Below are 20,116 nucleotides of genomic sequence, written 5' to 3'. Positions count from 1 at the left end.
GTGGGTAAGCTGTACAGACAGATGCCCCGGTACAGTGAGCAGGGCTCCTACCTTCTGATTGATCTTCATGGTCTCCTCGGTGTGGTAGAGGAGGAGGGAGGGAGAGAGAGAGAGAGAGAGAGAGAGAGAGAGAGAGAGAGAGAGAGAGAGAGAGAGAGAGAGAGGTTGGATTGTAGCCAGCAGCAGAGCGCTTGCTCAACATGTGTGAGGCCCTGGTTGAGGCACGGAGTGGAGCAAGTGGAATCAAAAAGAGCATTATAAACTTATTTTGGAAGATATGTGTGCTGGCTCACCCCAACTGTCAACCTGACTAGACTGAAAAGCACGCAGGACACAAAGCACACCTTTGTTGTGTGTGTGACTGTTTCCAGAGAGGGTTTACTAAGTAGGAGAGAGCTGCTCTCAATGCAGAGAGCACCATCCTCCACAGTGGGGGTCTCAATGCTCTAAGAAGGAGAAAGTCACTAGGACAGGGGTCCTCTCACTGCTGCAAACAGCAAAGCACTGGGAGGTGAACAGCTCTGCTCTGTCGTGCCCTTTCCACCACAGAAGACTGAACCTACAAACAAAACAATCCTCTCCCCTTCAATTATTTTTCTCATTTATTTTGTCCTAGCAATGAAGAGCTAACACAGTGTGGGGGATTCATATAATATTAATAAGATCATGTTTCACTCTTCCATGCGGCTATTAAACAAATAAATATTTTTCCAGGATTTTTTTTTTCTTATTTGCTTTTTTCTAAGATGGAGTCTTACTACGTTGCCTAGGCTGGCCAAAACTCCTGAGCTGAAGGGATCTGCCTCTGTCTCCAACTGACTTGTCACTACAGGCACCCAACACCTCACCTGGACTTCAGGAACTTTTAAAAGATTCTTTATTATGGAAAATTCTAGGTATAGGTAAATGGAGAGAAAAGAAGAATGAGCCAATATATTCATACTCAATTTTAAGACTTATGAGCAATCTTATGCTATCTATATCCCCACTACTTCCCTACATATATACTCATTAAACTTCAGGCATTCTTTTAGCTGCAAGTACCTCCGGAAGCATCTCCAAATCCTAAAAATTCTATATATGTATACATTCATATAAAAACATAATGCCATTATTACACATAAAAATTTGATAGTTGCTCATTGTTAGTAGAATATATCCAAAAGTGGAACTTTCCTGGTCGTGACAAATTTATTTTAACAGGCAGTTAGTAAACATTTTGTCTGTGTCATACACTATGCAAAGCACCAGAGACATCACAATACACATAACAGCTGTTGCCCTCGAGATCTAGCAGAGACTGTAGGCCTGCAAACCAAAAGTCAGAGTGTGCTATAAAATGTTACACACTTAAAAGCCATGGACACACTTTTAGGGATACTCAAACCTGAGTGACTTGAATCTCATTGTGTTGTCCCCTCCTGTGGTCATAGCCTCGCCACTGTCAATCTTAGTATAAAGTTCCATTATCCCAAGTCCATGCACTGTCCACCTGAAATTATCTTCTCGCTGTCCAGATCACCATCTTTAGTACCCACTTCCAGCCCTGCCCTCTCTTCTTCCACAGAACACACTCCCAGAGCTATCTATCACTATCACTGTTTGTTTTTGATCCCCACCCCTATTGCGCTTATGTCCCCTGTGTTGATGTGTGTAAGGAAACCACAAGCCTGTGTCATTCAGCTCCCAGCCCTCTCTCTACTGGTACTGTCATAGCTGGAAAACAGCACACACACTTGCTGTGGTCTCTTTCCTATTTTGTGACCATAAACCCAAGATGGGTACTCAGTGTTGCAGACAATTATATGGTTCCTCCCAAGACATCTTTTTGCCCATTTTTCAAAATATGGTTTTATGTCAGCTTCTCTTTCCAAACCCTGTAAAAGTGGACCTGTCCCTTTACTACCACCCTTCTCTACATAAGTCTCACTTGACCTGCTCAATAAACTCTAGAGACTCCCTGTATTAGCTAGACTGAGGTTCTCAATGTACCCTGAAGGCCATCCATCATACTTTTCAGTAAGTTTAAATTTTGTACCATCTGATCTGGCTCTTGCCTACTTTATCCTACATGACTCTCCCCTGTCTCTTTTTTTATATAGTGTAATTAAGCATATAATTTGTTCTTCTGAAGAAATGACAGTAGTGAGAAAAGTGTGAAAATCAGGGATGCATATTACTTCAAATGTATCTGCTGCCTTAAGATTCCCAATTCGGGGGAGGGGGGGGCCTGGAGCACTGGTTTACTGACTGTTCTTAAGAACACTGACTGTGCTTCCAGAGCACCTGGATTCAATCCCTAGGAACCACATGACTGCCAATAAAGGTCTCTAACCCAGTTCCAGGGATCTGACGCCCTCTTCTGGTCTCTGCCAGGGCACACATATGGTGCACAGGCAAGCCACAAACAGATAAAAAATAAAAATAATAAACAGTTAAAAACATTCCTAATTCAGAATCTAGTTAAAAGAGATTTAACTAGGGTAAAAGAATCTCCTAATGCAGGTATGAATTATTATGGAAAAAAAATTAACAGAAAATAAAGAAGGTATTTCCCAAGGTATTCAGCAGCCTACTTGGTTATCTGTACATACATGCATTGTGTACACACACACATGTGCCCCCCAAATGCACACATGTGTGCACACACACATACACATATTTTTACACATCCAGCAATGGTTGAGAGCCGTTAAGAACCAAGTCTGCGAGTCTTTGCCGCACACACCTACCTGGTAAACACGTCTAGTTTCTCGTCATGAGAATTGAGGTGCTGCTGCAGCTGCTCTGAGCTGATGAACCGGCGATTGCACTCATAGCAGGGCCAGTTCTTCTCTTGCTCTCGAAGGACTGCAGCCATGAGAGAGAAATCATAATCTATGGCTATGGTCAACAGACACCAGGAAGATACAGCTCCTGCTATCTCCACCGTCTTATTTCACTGTAGACAGCAACTACTATTTGAATTAATTTCCTGTTACCAAATCAGAGGCTGAAGTTTGGCAGAGAAGTGGTATTTAGGGTCTTGTTCTCTACAACTTTCATGTAAAACATCAAAGGATTCACACTATCACACCACCCTCGACACATAAAAAAAAAATTTATAAAGGAGATCTGTGCTTAGATAACTTCCTGGTTCAGATCTAAGTCTCATAATTAAGGGAATGCCTTATCATAACAAACATAAATGTCCAATACAATCTAGCAAATGTCCAACCCTACCTTCCAAGCCTGAATTATGCGCACACCCCGTGACCCAATAGCAATCCCTTTCCTAGCTGTACAGCCAACCAGAGTATGCACAGACACCCCTAACACACACACACACACACACATACACACATACACACACACACACACACGAGTAAATACAGCTGCACTCAACACAGTCACAAACTTCCAACAGTTGTATGCTGGAAAAAAATCTGATCGCCCTTATGCCTGGGCCTTTGAAGGTAACCTCTAAGTCATTGGAATTTCCTGAATGATAGGGCATTCTTTGTTTTCATTAGTTCTACCTGACTTTTCCCTGAGATGGCTCAAGGTGGGAGCTGACCTGGCTGGAAAAACAGGACTTTATGATTAGAATTTCAGTGCTTTGAGCTTCCTGGTGCCAGTCTTAGACAAGTCAGGGAAAGGAAGCTAGAAACTGAGTTCAGTCACATGGTCAGCCATTCCATGAGTCATGCCTATATAATAAAACCTCAATAAAAGCTCTGGACAACATTGAGCCTTTATGGTTGGGCACAACACATCACTACCCCAGGAGGGCTTATGTCTTGGGGACACAAATACTTCATTCTGAGACTCTGTATCTCTCTTTATTTGGCTGATCCTGGTGTATATCCTTTATTATAAAACTCTAATCATTGATTTAGTACTTTCCCAGGTCCTATGATTCATTCTAATAAATAATGAAGCCTACAAGGGTATTTGGGTCCCCTAAATTGTGGCTAGAAGTATGAGTGGCATTGGGAACCACAGAACCTTGGAGCTGGTGTCTGAAGTGAGTCTTATGGAAGACTATGCCTTCAACCCTTTCACCTATGAAATGTGACCTAAGTCTGAGTACTTACCACCATAAAACTAAATCTATAACAAGGTAGACAAACTGTTACTCAGTCAAAAGTAGAGAGACTAACAGCATTGATAATACAAAATTAACATTCTAGATAACAATGTGGATGTATTTTTAAACTATGTTCACCTAGAGGTTAGGGGTTTGGCTCAGTGGGAGAACACCTGCTGAGCAAGCCCAAGGCCTTAGGTTCAGTTCCCAGCTCCAGAAACAAAGAAAAGAGTATGTTCAGGCAAAAGATGCCCAAACACAAAAAATGTGCACGTAGCGCAACATGGTTTATGAATAATTTGCTAATAAGCAGTTAGTGCGGGATACTGGAAATCAGGACAGGATGCTTGGGGATTTTTTTTTTTAAAATATTTATTTACTAATTATGTACACAATATTCTGTCTGTGTGTATGTTTGCAGGCCAGAAGAGGGCACCAGACCTCATTCCAGATGGTTGTGAGCCACCATGTGGTTGCCGGGAATTGAACTCAGGACCTTTGGAAGAGCAGGCAATGCTCTTAACCACTGAGCCATCTCTCCAGCCCAGCTTGGGGATTTTTTACGCAGGTGTGTTCACTGTGAAAATTAACCAAGTGGGATACACTTCATTATCTGTGTATCTTTCTGTAGGTATATTATACTTTACATTATCACATTTACAATAAAAACAAGGTCAGTTCTTACCTTGCTATGTGTTCAGATATGATTAATTTCAGATGGGAATCTTCCTCTGACTCTAAGGTTCTCAATGGATAGCGGGAGGATTTTGTTATACTAAATACTATTTTCTAGTACCCAGGGAAGAAATGCAAAACTGTCATTGTAATTTGATCCTAGGATTAACCTACTCTTGGGAGATACACTGAGATGGGAAAATCAGATGCTACATAACGGTATTATATTCATGTAAAAAGGCACACGCAAAAGGCCAGGCACCTTTCCTTTCTTCTTCAGATATGTCATGGATTTTCTGGTTCACGAACTCAGCATAGGATGCAGCATACCACACCTGTAAGAACCAAGGGCACCATCAAGACCCAATAGATGTCACCAGCTGTGCTTTGCATGCTTAAATGACGTCTCCTGCCTGCATGGGTGGGCATTTTAGCTAGCACACCCGTTAACAACAGCAGCCACATTGGGCCCCCACGATACCTAGCAGTCAGATGGACCCATCAGGACATCTAGGATCTGGATGCATTGCCTGTTTTCTTCTTCCTTCTTAAAAAATGTTTTCGTTATTTAAAAACTTCACAAGGCTTAGTATCTTTACCTAAGTAAAACATCCTTTTAAAGTTCTACATTTAAATATGGGATTTTTATACAACTGTAATCATAGACACTGTCACTCAGCTTAACACTGGAACCGCGGGTGGGACTATACCAAAAGCTCCTGTGTTCTCTGGGGCTGGTCTTCCTTTCTGTCCCCTTAGCTTCTGTTTCTGTTCATTCTCCCTGGCTGCCACCTTCCTCCAGCCCTGTCCCTCTACATATTGCTGCCCCTCAAAGCTAAAACCCTGAGTCCTCCTAGTTTCCCCTGGTGTCATACCCATTTTCAACTAACTCCATGTTAATAACTCCTAAATCTCTCTTCTTATTTTTTTTTATTTTTTAAATTTTTTACTCCCCCCCCCCAGTCTCATGTCAGGCCCCCCCCCAGGCTGGCCTCAAACTCAATAAGTAGTTGAGAATGGCCTTGAATCTCTGATCCTCCTGTTCCTAGGTCCTGAGTGCTGGGATTATAGGCTTATGTACCATATGCCATCTATGTGGATTGGAAGATTGATCCCTGGAATTTGTGCATGCTTTGCAAACAGTCTACTGCTGAGCCCCATCCCCAGCCCTTTCATATTTTTATTTTTAGACAGGATTTCACTATGTTGCTCAGACTGGCCTCCAACTTGTAATCCTGCTGCTATGATTCCAAGTTTGTACTGCCATGCTTAGCTTTATCTCTAATATTTAGGCAAGAATGGCTTTTGCTGTTTTGTTTCTGTAGTGCTGGGAATGCAATCCCTTGTATGTACTAGCAAAGTGTTCTACTGCTGCCAGCCTTCATCATCTCTGATTTTAAATTTTGTACCTCCCAACAGGTACTTAGATTTAAAACCTAAGGCATCTCTTATTTCTCCATTTGCTTCAGTATCTTTATCAAGGACTGTCCTCAGATGTGACACACTATCTATGCAGTGTTTCAGCTACTAGATTCATTCCAATACCATCTCTTGCCTAGATTACCACCCCACCTTCTAACTACCCTCCCTTCTTCCTTGCAATTCCCATTTCTGCCATAGTTGTCTTTCTTCTTCCTCCTCTTCTTCTTTCTTCTGTTTATTTTATGTATATGACTATTTTGTCTGCATATCACATGTGTGCTTTGTCTGAAAAGACTATCAAAGACCCTGGAACTGGAGTTACAGATGGTTGTGAACCATCATGTGCTTGCTGGAAATTGAGACTGGGCCCTCTGTAAGAACAGCAAGTGCTCTTAACCCCTGAGTCATCTTTCCAGTCCCACGATGCTCTTCTTAAAAACACAATTGGGTTTTGTTGTATGGGTTTCCATTTGGCTTCTTGTTTTATGATAAACCTGAAAAGCATAATAATGATCTCCAAAGAACACTGTAATCTCCCTGCTACATTGCTACACACCAGCCCTTGTCACTACCTATGGCAGACCAAGAGGTCCTACCCAAACAAACCCAGTGCTTGAAAGCCTGGAGCTGTCCTGACTCCAGGAATGCAGTGTTGGTCCTTCCGGTTCTGCCATCCCCAGCCTTCATCTCCTAGCCAGTCTTCCAATCCAGCAAACCCAAATTGGTCCTTGCCCTGTTACTTGCTCTCTTTGCACCATAACACTTACACTTACTTAATACTGTTTGTTTTACACCTTTCTGTTTACCTCTCCCTCTAGATACAAGTCTGATAAACACAGAGAAAGCCTGCTTTTTTAAATGTAGGAAACACACAGTATGTATTAACAGCTAAATGAGTTAATTGTGCATAATTTTATGTGCATTAAATATATGAGAGTATTTATATAAGGAGAACTTCTATAGCACAATATTTTGCACAATGTGTGTTCCACAATTAACTATGCCCCTCTGGTTATAGTTTTATGAAGTTTGTCATTTTCCTACTACAAGTCAGTACACCTTCAATCCCAGCACTTGGGAGGCAAAGGCAGGCGGATCTCTGAGTTTGAGGCCAGCCTAGTCTACAGAGTAAGTGCCAGGACTAACGCAGAGAAACTGTGTGTGTGTGTGTGTGTGTGTGTGTGTGTGTGTGTGTGTGTGTGTGTGTGTGTTGGGGGGGGGGAACCAAAAACAAAACAAAAAAGATCACCTGAGCACTTTGCTGTTGTTAGAAGAGGAATCAGAAAATATCTCACACCCTGGCACCCAACAGCCTTGATGCAACTAGTGCTAGTGGCCTGCTTCCCACTTCTGCACAGGCCTAGCCTGATCCCTTAGACTGTCCTTGCCTTCTCCTGGGCTCAGTGACTAGTACACAATTGCTAAGCGATGCAAGCAAAGCCCCCAAACCTGTCATTTCCCTCAAGAATGGATTCAGGAATAAAAACTTAAAAGCAACACAAGGTTGGTGAGCATCTGCTGGCTCTCACTAAGGCACCAAGCAAAATCATCAGGAAGTTCCTGATGGTTTGATCAGAGACCTCATTAATTTCCACGCACAATTCAATTCAGGAGAAAGTCAAACAAATGGGAAAATGCAGTGTCCAGCCTTGCAGACAGGACAGCAGTGTGTGGGCAAACACTCCAGAAGCAAGAGTGTGATACTTTGAAAATATTTCTGGATGTCCAACACTGTGGGCTAGCCTGTAATCCCAGCACTGGGAGGCTGTGACAAGATAGCAAGGCAGTCTGAAAACGGGAGGGCTACACACAGTGAGTTCCAGGCAGTCTGAAAACGGGAGGGCTACACACAGTGAGTTCCAGGCCATCAGACATATACAGTAAGAACCTGTCTTTTTTTTGTTGTTTTTTTTTAAAATATTTATTTATTTATTATGCATACAATATTCTGTCTGTGTGTATGCCTGCAGGCCAGAAGAGGGCACCAGACCCCATTACAGATGGCTGTGAGCCACCATGTGGTTGCTGGGAATTGAACTCAGGACCTTTGGAAGAGCAGGCAATGCTCTTAACCTCTGAGCCATCTCTCCAGCCCCAAGACCCTGTCTTAAAAGAATAGTACTTGGGGCTCAATGTGCCCAATTATTCATGCACTGGTGGAACATAATTTTTAATTGAATTCTAATCAAACATAAAGTAGTTTCTTTTATAATGATGAAAAAATCATTTTATTGATTTTATGAAGGAACTGTAAAAGAAAAATTGACAACAATTTTCTTAATGGAGCATCTTAAAAGCTGTTACGTCTTTTTGTGATATTTATTTATTCATTAGGTATACAATATTCTGTCTGTGTGCATGCCTGCAGGCCAGAAGAGGGCACCAGACCCCATTACAGATGGTTGTGAGCCACCATGTGGTTGCTGGGAATTGAACTTAGGACCTTTAGAAGAGCAGGCAATGCTCTTAACCACTGAGCCATCTCTCCAGCCCCAAGCTGTTATGTCTTAGAGTCGGGAAATAAAGTATTATTGTGTTCTAATATATCTAGTTTTATCTTTTTTTGTAACTGTTTCCTCAGATCAACTGAAGGATTTGTCTCACTTGGACAAGAATATTTTTGTACTGACTCATAAATACTCATACTCTACAAAGGAATCTAACTCTATGTCCAAAGTCTGTTTTGTTTACTTTAGTGTGTGTGTGTGAGTGTGTGTGTATGTGTGTATGTGTGTGTGTGTGTGTGTGTGTGTGTGAGTGTGTATACACCTGTGTTCAAGTGCAGGAAGGGATATGTGTACAACAAAGGTCAGAAAATCCCTCAGGAGCTGGTTCTATATTGCCACCTTGTAGATCTAGGAACTGAATTCAGGTCACCAGCCCTGTGTCTAAGTGCCTCTCTCTACCAGTCCCTGGTGTCTGATTTTTGTTTGTTTGTTTGTTTTTGGGGGTTTTTTTTGTTTTTTGTTTGTTTGGTTTTTTTTTTGAGACAGGGTTTCTCTGTGTAGCTCTGGTTGTCCTGGAACTCACTCTGTAGACCGGGCTGGCCTGGATCTCAGAGATCCACCTTCCTCTGCCTCCCATTGCTGGGATTAAAAGCATGTGCAACCACTGTCCGGCTTGATGTCTGTGTTTTAAAACCTTCATCTTTATTATACCTTACCCATTTATTTCTGCTAATTTAAAGTAACAAAGATAGTAACTCATATCTTCTGTGATGCTGAGGATTCTAACTTATAATGTTACACACAATAGGCAAGCATTCTCCAACAAGCTATAGTTGAGCCCTTTAAGCACTTTTCAAATTATTGAGAAATTATTTTAACAGGTCTTTACTATTTGTTTCTTCCAAACAAGGTCTCTTCCTGCATTTCTCCATATGCATCTAGTGAGGCTGAATGTGAAAAACACTCTTTCAATTTTTACATGTAAACATACAAATTGCATTACAAAAATCTCCATTCAGTTGCTTCCTTGATTGGGATCCTTCTTTCTTTTCTTTTTTTCTTTGAGGCAGGGTCTCCCCATGTAGCCCTAGCTGGGCTATAACTAGCTATGCAGACCAGCCTGGTACTGAACTCTGCCTCCTAGTGCTGAGATTAAAAGCATCCACCACCACACCCAGCCTTGTTTTATTTTGTTGTAGTGCTAGGTATCAGATCCAGAGTGTTGCTTATGCTAGGCAAGTACTCTACCACTAAGCCAGATCCACCGGCCTTGGTTATTTATTATACCTAACTATTCTAATTTGGTTCTGTCCATCATTACCCCTGTAGTTCTATCTGCTGTTTCCAAAGAGAAAACAGAACTCAGGATGCAGCTCAGTGGTTCTATACCCAGCACCTAGAGAACAGGGGATGGAGGGAGAGTGAGCAAAATGGTATTTCCAAACTAGAAGCATTCTTTTCAGGCCTTTTTCTTTATTACAAATGTGTTAGAAGCTACACTTGGTAGTATGCACCTGTAATCCCAGAAGTTGGGAGATGGAAGGAGGAGACTAGAAATTCAAGGTTATTTCTTAGCTACATAGCAAGTTAGAGGCCAGCCAGAGCTACATAAGGTCCTATCTCTTAAAGGTGTGAGTTCTAGTAGACTGGCCACAATCCAGTGGATGCACATGCCCCAGCAGAAACGGAAATCAACAGGTTATTAACTGTTTTGTGGGGTAGGGAGATGCAGTCCGAGCTGAAAAGAGCTAATGGGAGGAAGTGGGAGTGGCTATGGCCGAAGTGCGCTGCATGAAATTATCAAAGAATTAATAAAAGTATTTTTAAAGACTGTAATGCAAACAAACAGAACTTCTATGTCAATTGAGCATAGTGGAATACGCCTATAATAACAGTACTAGGGAGACTAAGACTAGGAGAATGTTAATTTAAGGCCAGCCTGAGCTGTGCAGGGAGACCCCACAGGCTGGGAGTGTAGATGAGGGGTGACTGCTTGCCTGTCATGTACAAGTACACAAATTCAATCCCCATCAGTGGAAAAGAATAAAAAAAACAATGTTCATCTACATATAGAATCGTAGCACAATTTTTATTATGTCACTGAGTTCATAAATAAGTTCTAACAATTATTTCCCCAAAATTATTTCTGAAATCAGAAGCCAGCACATAAATTCTTTGAAAAAGTTAAGTTTTTATTTTATTTTTTTATTTTTCTTTTATTTATTTGTTTGTTTATTTATGGTTTTTCAAGGCAGGGTTTCTCTGTAGCTTTGGAGCCTGTCCTGGAACTAGCTCTTGTAGACCAGGCTGGCCTCGAACTCACAGAGATTCACCTGCCTCTGCCTCCCGAGTAATGGGATTAAAGGCGTGCACCACTACCACCCAGCTGAAAAAGATTTTAGATAAAGAAAAGGAATCTTAGACATATGTCTGAATTCCATTTTACAAAATCTCCCATTTCTCAATTCTTCCTTAGTACATACAATGGCATGCAACTTCAGTCACCCCAACACCATTACCAGCTTCCCCACCACAGTTATTCAATACCTTGCTGTAGGCCCTTGAAGAACACAAAAGTGACCTATTTCCATACTGTTTCATTGACAGATTATTGAAAGTATTCAGCACACAGTACAGTTAGCCCTGCTGATTCAGGGTTCTGACAACAACAGAATGAAAATATATGAATAAAATCACTATCCATACTGAAGTGAAGATTTTGTTTGCCATTATTCCTATACATTAAGTATAATGACTATTTATGCAGCATTTATTTAGCAGTAGATATTATAAATAGTCTAGAAATTATCTGAGACACCTGGGAGGACAGACATGGGCTCTGTACATATACTTTCATAAGAGGCTTGAACATCCACAGATTTTTTTTTGTAATTGTGGGGGAGAGGGATCCTGGAAGCAAAAGGAAGGCTGAAGTCACCCAATAAAAAAAGAATAACCAGGAAAGGATCCTTCTACAGAAAAGAGCCCTTCTCACCACTCTGGCTAGCAGGCTGCTGAGGATCCAGTTCTGTACCTTCAGTTCCTGCTTGGGCTCCACGTTCTTTATTGTCGTGTAATACACATGGTGGCCATATTGGTAAGCTACCAGGTTCTGTTCTAAGTGGTTCTGGGCTGGGCGCACAAACATCATCCAGTTACAAAGGGTCTCATCAGACAACTCAAACCACAGGTCTTCATGCAAATCCCTGTCTTTTCTGTCTCCTTTATCAAGAGAAACCTGTAACCAAAGAGAAGATATACTGAACTGGAGTCCTCTAGAAAAGCAATACACCTTCTTAACTGCTGAATCCCTCCGGCCCTGATGAGCTATGCTTTTCTTTTAAATATATTTTTAGTTCGTTTTATGTGTGTGCCTGAGTGTTTGACAGTGCAGCACATGCATGCAGGAGCCCACAGAGGTCAGAAGGAGCACAAGATCCCCGGGAACTGCCATTATAGATGATTGTGAGCTGCCATGTAGGTGCTGGGAATAAAACCCCGGTCCTCTAAAAAAGCAGTAAGTGCTGTTAACCACTGAGCAGTGTTCCTCCACTGCCATTTTCTGTGAACTATTCTTTACCACAAAGAATGCCACAGGTTAGACCCATTCCAAGACTAAAAGTGTCTTAGGCAACCATTCCAGCACACACAGAGTACATATAGCCACAGGCTTCTCTATATTCTAGTTAAAGTCTTCCTTTGGGATTTAGGGTCTGGATATGTAGCCCAGGCTACCCTGGAATTCGCAATTCTCCTGCCTCAGCCTCACAACTGCTGGGATTATAGGTGTGTGCCACCATACCCAGCTCTAAAGTAAAATTTTTTTTCAGCTAGGCTCTCATGTAGTCCAGGTTAGCCTCAAACTCACTGTATAACCAAGAATGACCTTGAACTTCTGATCTTCCTGTCTCTGCATTTTGAATGTTGGGATTACAGAATAGACTGGACCACGTAAGCACATCTGCAGCCCTCTACCATCATTTTGTTTAGAATAGAAAATACAGTTGGGCATGGTCGCATGTGCCTTTAATCCCAGCACTTGGGAGGCAGAAGTAGGTAGAGCTCTGTGAATTTGAGGCCAGTCTGGTCTACATAGGAAGTTCCAGGGAAGCCAGGGCTACAGAGAAAAACCTCACAGGATTCCGATAAGAATTTAATTTTATGTCCCCCCACCCCAAGCCCTAAAAAAATTCATTCAGGAATCCTATAATCCTGATTCCTCAGAATATGACCACATCTATGTCAAGACCTTTAAAGAGGTGATTAAGTTAACATGGCTGGCACTGTCAGGGAAGGCTATAATCCAATAAGAGGGAATATGAAGACAAACACAGGGGCAGAACCTGTGAGGACACAAAGTGGCAGGCATTTGAAAGCCAAGAAGAGACACTGTAGAAACCAATCTTGCCAACATCTTGATCTTTGCCTGGTAGTCCTCAGAGCTTTGAGAAGTACATTTCTATTATTTAAGCTACACAGCAGGTTTGTGCAGTGTGCACATGTATGTACATGCATGTGTGAACCAGAGGGTGATATTGGGTATCTTCCTCAACAGCTCTTCATTTTATTTTAAGGCAGTGGGCCCTGAGCTTGTTAATTCAATTCAACTAACCTGCTCCTAGGATCCCACCTCCACCTCCAGATTACTAGAACTACACATGGGTCATCATACTTTCCAGGCTTTTTATTATTATTTACTGAATATGAGTGTTTTGCCTGCATGTATGTCTGTGCACCACGTGAATGCCTGGTGCCCATAGAAGCCAGAAGAAGGCACTGGATCACCTAAGACTAGTATTCTAGATGTTCGGAGCCACCATATGGGTGCTGATGGTCTGAATTCTGGTCCTTGTGCTTGCATGGCCAGTGCTTTATTCCCACAAGCGTCCTGTGATGTTTTAGGATGAAAGCCCAGCATATTACTTCTAGCTCCCAGGACTACTTATCTCCAAATGACAAGGCCTCAAGCAGCAGCCACTACCATCTCTAGGTTTATTGAGGGCAAAGAGCAAGCTTCCTAAGCAACTTAAAGCATGCCAAGAAAATTACTAGCAAATAGTTGGTTTGAGGTGGAAACAGATGAGTGCCTCTCGGAAAGTCTTAGCGAACAAGGAAGTGGGAGAAAACCCATTACCTTGAGATGAATGTAGCAGTCTTTCAGCTCCGACCCCCTGACCAGAGGCCCCTCTACAGGGCCAAACTGGGTGCGCTTAGGAATCCGTCTTTTGGAGAACACTCCCCCAAGGAACCTGTCTATGTAGAGGACCAGAGGCAGACTCGCCCTTGCCCGAGTGAGCACAGGCCGGTTAGGGATCGGATGCAAGGGGCCATGCTTTGGGCACACAGAAGAATGCGCGTTGTTACACTCTTCACACCCTGCAAGAGAAAGCTTGAAAAAGTCAAATGCCTCAAAACTTCTTGATTCAACAATAAAAGGGATGACCTTTAAAAGAAAAAAAATCCCAAACCAACGTTTTCAGGCCAAACTTCAGTTATCCCCTACAAGGGTTCCGTCATCTCACGGTAAGGCATTACTTTCAACAGCCCAGCAAGAATGCTGGGATTTCCTCCTAACATCATGCTAATCCCTTATACCTGCTAAAGGTAATATGCAAGCCATGACTTATCTCCCTGCTGGATAGTGGTTCAAACAGTAGACACAATTTACAAATCAATTATAAGAAAAAAAAAGAAAAGAAAAGCTTACTAGTTAAATGTTGAGAAATCTGATGAGACAAAATTATTTTAACAAAGCTGTTGGGGAATCAACCCAAATCCACTTCCTCTCAGTGAGTTTGAGAATCTATAACTGACTAAAGCAAACAGTAATTGTCCATGTCAGGTTGCAAGGCCAGAGGATGCTACACTGAGCATCACCAAAATGCCTCCTTTATTACTCAGACGGCACCTTTAGTTTAGCCCTCGGGACACATTCTCAGCTCAGGCTGAATTCCATTTGCCTCAAGCCAGGCAGGTATGCTCACTCCCTCTGCCAGAGGAGCTCAGAAGATATACTCAGGGCCACAAACCAGAGGAACCAGGCCAAACAGTTCATACTCATCACGTCACACCCCCTCTGGCTATGTGATGACCTGGTTTAGAGATCCACAATTTCTATACTTTTCAAGTAATGGAGACTAACTTTGTATTAATATTTATAAGATAAAGTAGGCTTCTGTGCATTTGATTAAAGAGTTGCCTTGAAAACTTGTAAATTCAAAGAAAAACAAAATGAAGTTCTTTGTTACATGGGGCTGAACACTGGCCCCACACAGAAAGCTTTACCAACACAGAAATCCTAGGAGGCAAGTGCAAAGCCGCCAACTCTAAAGGGCCTTAGTCACTCAAATAAATGAGGTCAGTCTTTGCCATGTGGGCACAAAAATCCACAGAAATAAACAATGAGTTGGTAGGTAAACACAGAGGCCTGAGCAGGCAGGGCAGAAGGACAGTTTTGGTGAGGCCAGCTACCCAGAGTCCAGACCTTCAAGGCACTCAAAATTATGATCTTGAGAAAGAGGCCAGCCTATAAAAGCTGTGAAGTGCATCTGTGCTCCAATGCCTGAGAACATGTAAGTATTCTTAAACGATTCCATGAAAGAAACAAGCAACACAATGCAAAGTCCCAACCTAGGCCGACTCGGTGTAGCAATTTCAGAGCCCAGGTGAAGATGCCTGGTTGTCCACTCACTTGACCCTGGACAGGCACCTAACCACCTCTGGGCTTCAGATTCTTTATCAGTAAAGAGAAAAAACAAAAACAATGGTCATGACTTCCTTCCAGGATGCTGGGAAGACAGAGATAACGAGCTGGTATATGGGATAGACAATTGCTGTGCACATATTTACACTCACACACATCTTCCTGGGAGAGTCCAGGGCGTGCACTTACACAAATCATGAGGGTCAAAAGGCCGGGGTGGGTCAGGCTGCCAATCATCCACATCAGTGTCTTCAGCATCCTCTTCCTCTTCTTCCTCCGAATCCTCATCCTCATCTTCTTCCTCATCCTCTTCCTCTTTTGCATCTAGTCTAGCAATTGGGTTCTGCAGAGTTGCCAGAGGATCAGGGTCGGAACCATCCACACTCTCAATGGAAGGCAGCACCTGGTTATGTACAGGTAATGAGGCTTGGACATAAACTTAAGGGACAAAGCAAGCAGGTACCTCTTTTAAGTCAATTGGGACCCACATGCACGCACAACAAACACACACTTGGCAGGATCTATTTTTTACACTAGTTTTTTTTTTTGTTTGTTTGTTTTTTTCGAGACAGGGTTTCTCTGTGGCTTTGGAGCCTGTCCTGGAACTAGCTCTGTAGACCAGGCTGGTCTCGAACTCACAGAGATCCGCCTGTCTCTGCCTCCCGAGTGCTGGGATTAAAGGCGTGTGCCACCATCGCCCGGCTTACACTAGTTTTTGCAAGAGAAGTTTCTGAAGAAAAGTGTGTTTGCCTTTCAGATGTCTAATGCCCTTATCCTTTAAGCTCCACCCTCCCTCCTCCCCTTCTGTCCCATATCTGGGCAGATTGAGAAGCCTTGGTCTCTCTTTGACACACACAGGTTCAATCTAGTTTGAATTTGAATCTAACAGGTTCAAATCTAGTTCCTCTCCTTGCTTGTATAAGACAATTCACATTGGCTTAATGGACCTATTCTATCCTCCCTCCAGAGACATCAAGTGCACACACAGCATTTTTCCATTGCCTCCTTCAGAGGATATGTGTGGGAATTTCAGTCTTCATATATGAATTAAATCTGGGGCAAGGGTCCCTCATTCCTTTTAGAAGTGACTACCAGGCAGGGAAGGGAATACATGGCTTTTTCAATTACTTTGCTTTTTTAGAAACTTGTATGCTTGTGTGATGTACACATATATATGTGCATGAGTGGGCACACTTGCCTATGCATGAGTATGTGGGAGTTAGATATAAACATTGAGTTCCTGCTTTTCTTTGGTTTTTTGAGACAGGACTTCACTGTGTAAGCACCCTAGCTGTCCTATAACTAGTTCTGTAGCCCAAGCTGGTTTTGACTTTACAGAGATCCACCTGCCTCTGACTCCCAAGTTCTAAGATTAATGGCATGTACTATCACTTCCTGGAAAGTTTTTTTTTAAATCACTCTCCATCTTTTTTTAAAATTATAAATATATACATGAATCAGGTGCCCACAGAGGCCAGAGATGCTGTATCCCCCTGGAACTAGAGTTACAGGTAGTTATGAATCACCTGATGTGGGTGCTAGGATTTGAACTTGGATCCTCTAGCAGAGTAGTATATGTTCTTAGACACTGAGCCAAGCCATCAATATCCCACTTAATTTTTGAGGCAGGGTCTATTATAGAACCTGGAGCTCATTAATTCAGCTAGACTGACTGGTCAAAAAACTCCTGATACATATCTACTTGTCTCTGATGCTGAGGTTACAGGCACAGGCACCCACCACCATTCCCATTTTTATGTGGGTTCTAAAACCCAAACTGAAGTTTCATGCTTATATAACAAGAATTTTTGCCACTGAGCCATCTCCCCAGTCATGTTTGTTATTTTTCAGAAACAAAATTACTATGTTGCCCAGGCAAGCTCTCCAAACTGCCAGAGTCAAGTGATCCTCCTGTCTCCTAAGTAGCTGGGACTAGTTCATTTTACGTTAGTGTTTTGTTTTGTCTTGTCTTCAGCACTAGGAAGGGAACCCAGAGCTTTCTACATACTAGGCAAATGTTCTACCACTACGCTACATCCCCACTTCACTTTTAAAACTAAATATAGGGTATAACAAGTCAGTACAATTTCATAGCTGATAGCTCTCCTTTGAAACACTTGGAGAGGCTTAAGTGTTTTGGAAAGAATGAAAGAGGTAAGTGTTTTCTTGTACTCGAGTTAGTGTTGCAAGGAAGCAAACATTTGGGTGACATACAGGATTAAAGTTGCTCAACACATATGCAGAAAACAAATGGCACCCTACAAAATGGGTGCTAAAGCTTTATAAACTACCTGGTCATGTTCAACCCATGTCCTTCTTAGTCACTGCACCATTTAAATGTTCCCTCTCCTTTTTTCTTTATCTCCCCATATGCAGTTTTCCTCTGCTAGGATGCTACCCTTGCCTGCCTTCTAAATGCAACCATGTTCTAGTTCCCAACAAGTCACATCTGGTGCCCTGACCCTCCTGTGCTTTGAAAATCAGCAGCAGTTGGAGACAGAGTCTAGTTCTCCAAGAACTCTGGGTCTCATTTCCTCCCCCAGGCAGCCAGAACATTTAGGAACAGCCTAATGACATCTCCCCACACACATCTTCTCTTGTCAGAACCAAGGCCTTTTCCCACAGGACTCGATTAAAAAAAAAAAGTCAAGGGGCTGGAGAAATGGCTCAGTGGTTAAGAGCACTGCGTGTTCTTCCAAAGGTCCTGAGTTCAATTCCCAGCAACCACATGGTGGCTCACAATCATCTGTAATGAGATCTGGTGCCCTATTCTGGCCTGCAGGCAGACATGCAGACAGAATACTGTACACATAATAAATAAGTAAATAAAATAAATCTTTTTTTAAAAGCCTAATCTTCCCATGATTCAAATATCCAAGGACTCAGAATTCCTAATTCATCCCATCATCTTTCTTCCAGCTGAGTATCTTGCCTATTTATTCCCTAGCGAGTTTACATGTCTTTTCTGTTGCTGTTTTGTTGTTTTTTGAGACAGGGTTTCTCTGTGCTGTCCTGAAACTTGCAGTAGACCAGGTTGGCCTCAAACTCACAGAGATCTGCCTGCACTGCCTCCTAAGTGCTGGGATTAAAGGTATGTGCCACCACCACCCAACTGAACTCAAGATTCTTGTTACCACCTCCCAAGTAGCTGGGATAACAGGTATGCACCTGCTTGTGTGGCCTGCATGTGTTTTAACATACATTCATTTAACCCAAAGGTCACGACTTTAACACAACATTCTATCTCTGTATACCTCGGGGACTTTCAGAAAAAAATTTTTATGGGGGAGGGGAAGGAAACAGGAAGACACTCTGCCTCAGCCTCAATAAATATAGCACAGTCATGTCCTAAAGGTGAGGAGAGGAACGGGATTTCTGGCAGTGCAGACTCAGCCTCCTCAGCACAACCTGCAAGGAAGCAGCTCCCTTCTCCCTTGAGCAGTCTGCTACACTGCCCTCCACTCTAGGCCACTTACACTCGGTGCTGGTATTAGGGATGCATGTCACCACACATTGAACCACAGCACACATAACCTCTGCTCCTTGTAAAGTCTTCTTCTCTCTGTAGAGCCCACCAAAAAGATGCACTCAGCAACTCAGAGTTACTCTAAAGTTACAGCAGTAAGTTTTCTCGATAGATAAAGTTACGAGAATTCTGTTTCAGCAAGGTTGCCGGTGGCTTGGACACTGCTGAGAAAGCTGGCATGGAAACAGTGACAACCTTTCCCTCTCCTCATTTCTGCATTAACTTTGAGGACTGGTGCTGAAGCAGGCGCGAACACAGAATACCTGAAGCACAACCACTATGGAAAAAGCAGGAGAGGCATCAAAGAGCATTTCTTTTGTAAGAATTGTCTATTTGTAGATAGCACAGACCTGAACGCAGTGGGATGGTCTGCAAATTAGTTTAATTCAAGTTCACCTGGTATTCACTGAGCACTAGGTATGCATCTAAGTTCCACTGAGAAGGTATGTTATCAGCCCCTAAACTGCAGACACGAAATTCAAGTTCTGCCACTACTTGGTTTTTCCATTGTGTCACAACAGCCCCTGAGGAATTTAGTCTATTCAAGGAAGGCAGCAGAAGAGATAAATACCCCTACCTCACCCCTCCTTGAATGCTAGGCAACAAGTTAATGCATGCATGTTTCTGGTAATGGTCAGGCTGTGGGTAAGGGACCCGTGTGCGCCTGGTTTACACAGAATAAAGGAATTTAAAATGAGGCTGTTAGTCCTATATATTTTACCACTGTAAATCAAACACAGCAAAAGGAAAAAAGAATTCGCTAAACTTAATGTACACTTTCTTCCCACTTAACGGCACCCTGTGATTAATCCCAAATGTACACAACGCATTTCAGGACACAATTCATCTGAGAAGAGAAACAGAAAATGACACTGGACAGCAGTGAATATGACAGAATGCTTTGTGACTCCTACTGAGCCCAATTATCAGGGAAGCATATTTTCTTCTCTGTGTGTGGGGAATCACACATGCTCACTTTTGGGAATAAAGAGTAGTGGGTGCTTCCATGTCTGCACATCACTGGTACCTCTCCTAAAGACAAAGGAATGAATACATAAGAAGGGCTTCAAACAGATCTTCCCATCACTAAAGACAAAAAAGAAACCTTTCAGCTAAGACAGGAAGGCAGGAAGACAGGCAGGAAGAAGGCAGGAAGACAGGCAGGAAGAAGGCAGGAAGAAGAAGGCAGGAAGAAGAAGGCAGGAAGAAGAAGGCAGGAAGAAGAAGGCAGGAAGAAGGCAGGAAGAAGAAGGCAGGAAGAAGAAGGCAGGAAG

General features: G+C 42.6%; 1 protein-coding gene across 1 annotated transcript in view; it reads right to left on the bottom strand.

Moving 5' to 3' along the window:
• Positions 1–20,116, bottom strand: part of Prdm10 (PR/SET domain 10) — a 101,503-nt gene that overhangs the window by 38,549 nt on the left and 42,838 nt on the right. Inside the window, exons 5-9 of the mRNA XM_026779304.1 lie at positions 15,506–15,719; positions 13,748–13,989; positions 11,609–11,851; positions 5,007–5,079; positions 2,733–2,850 (exon numbers count right to left, since the gene is read on the bottom strand). Coding sequence (XP_026635105.1) covers positions 2,733–2,850; positions 5,007–5,079; positions 11,609–11,851; positions 13,748–13,989; positions 15,506–15,719 — 890 coding nt within the window. The remainder of the gene's footprint in view (positions 1–2,732; positions 2,851–5,006; positions 5,080–11,608; positions 11,852–13,747; positions 13,990–15,505; positions 15,720–20,116) is intronic.

This window comes from Microtus ochrogaster, chromosome 5 (genome assembly GCF_000317375.1).
Source record: "Microtus ochrogaster isolate Prairie Vole_2 chromosome 5, MicOch1.0, whole genome shotgun sequence".
Lineage (NCBI taxonomy): Eukaryota > Metazoa > Chordata > Mammalia > Rodentia > Cricetidae > Microtus > Microtus ochrogaster.
Note: the sequence above shows the minus strand (reverse complement) of the source record. Positions and strands in the feature narration are given on the sequence as shown.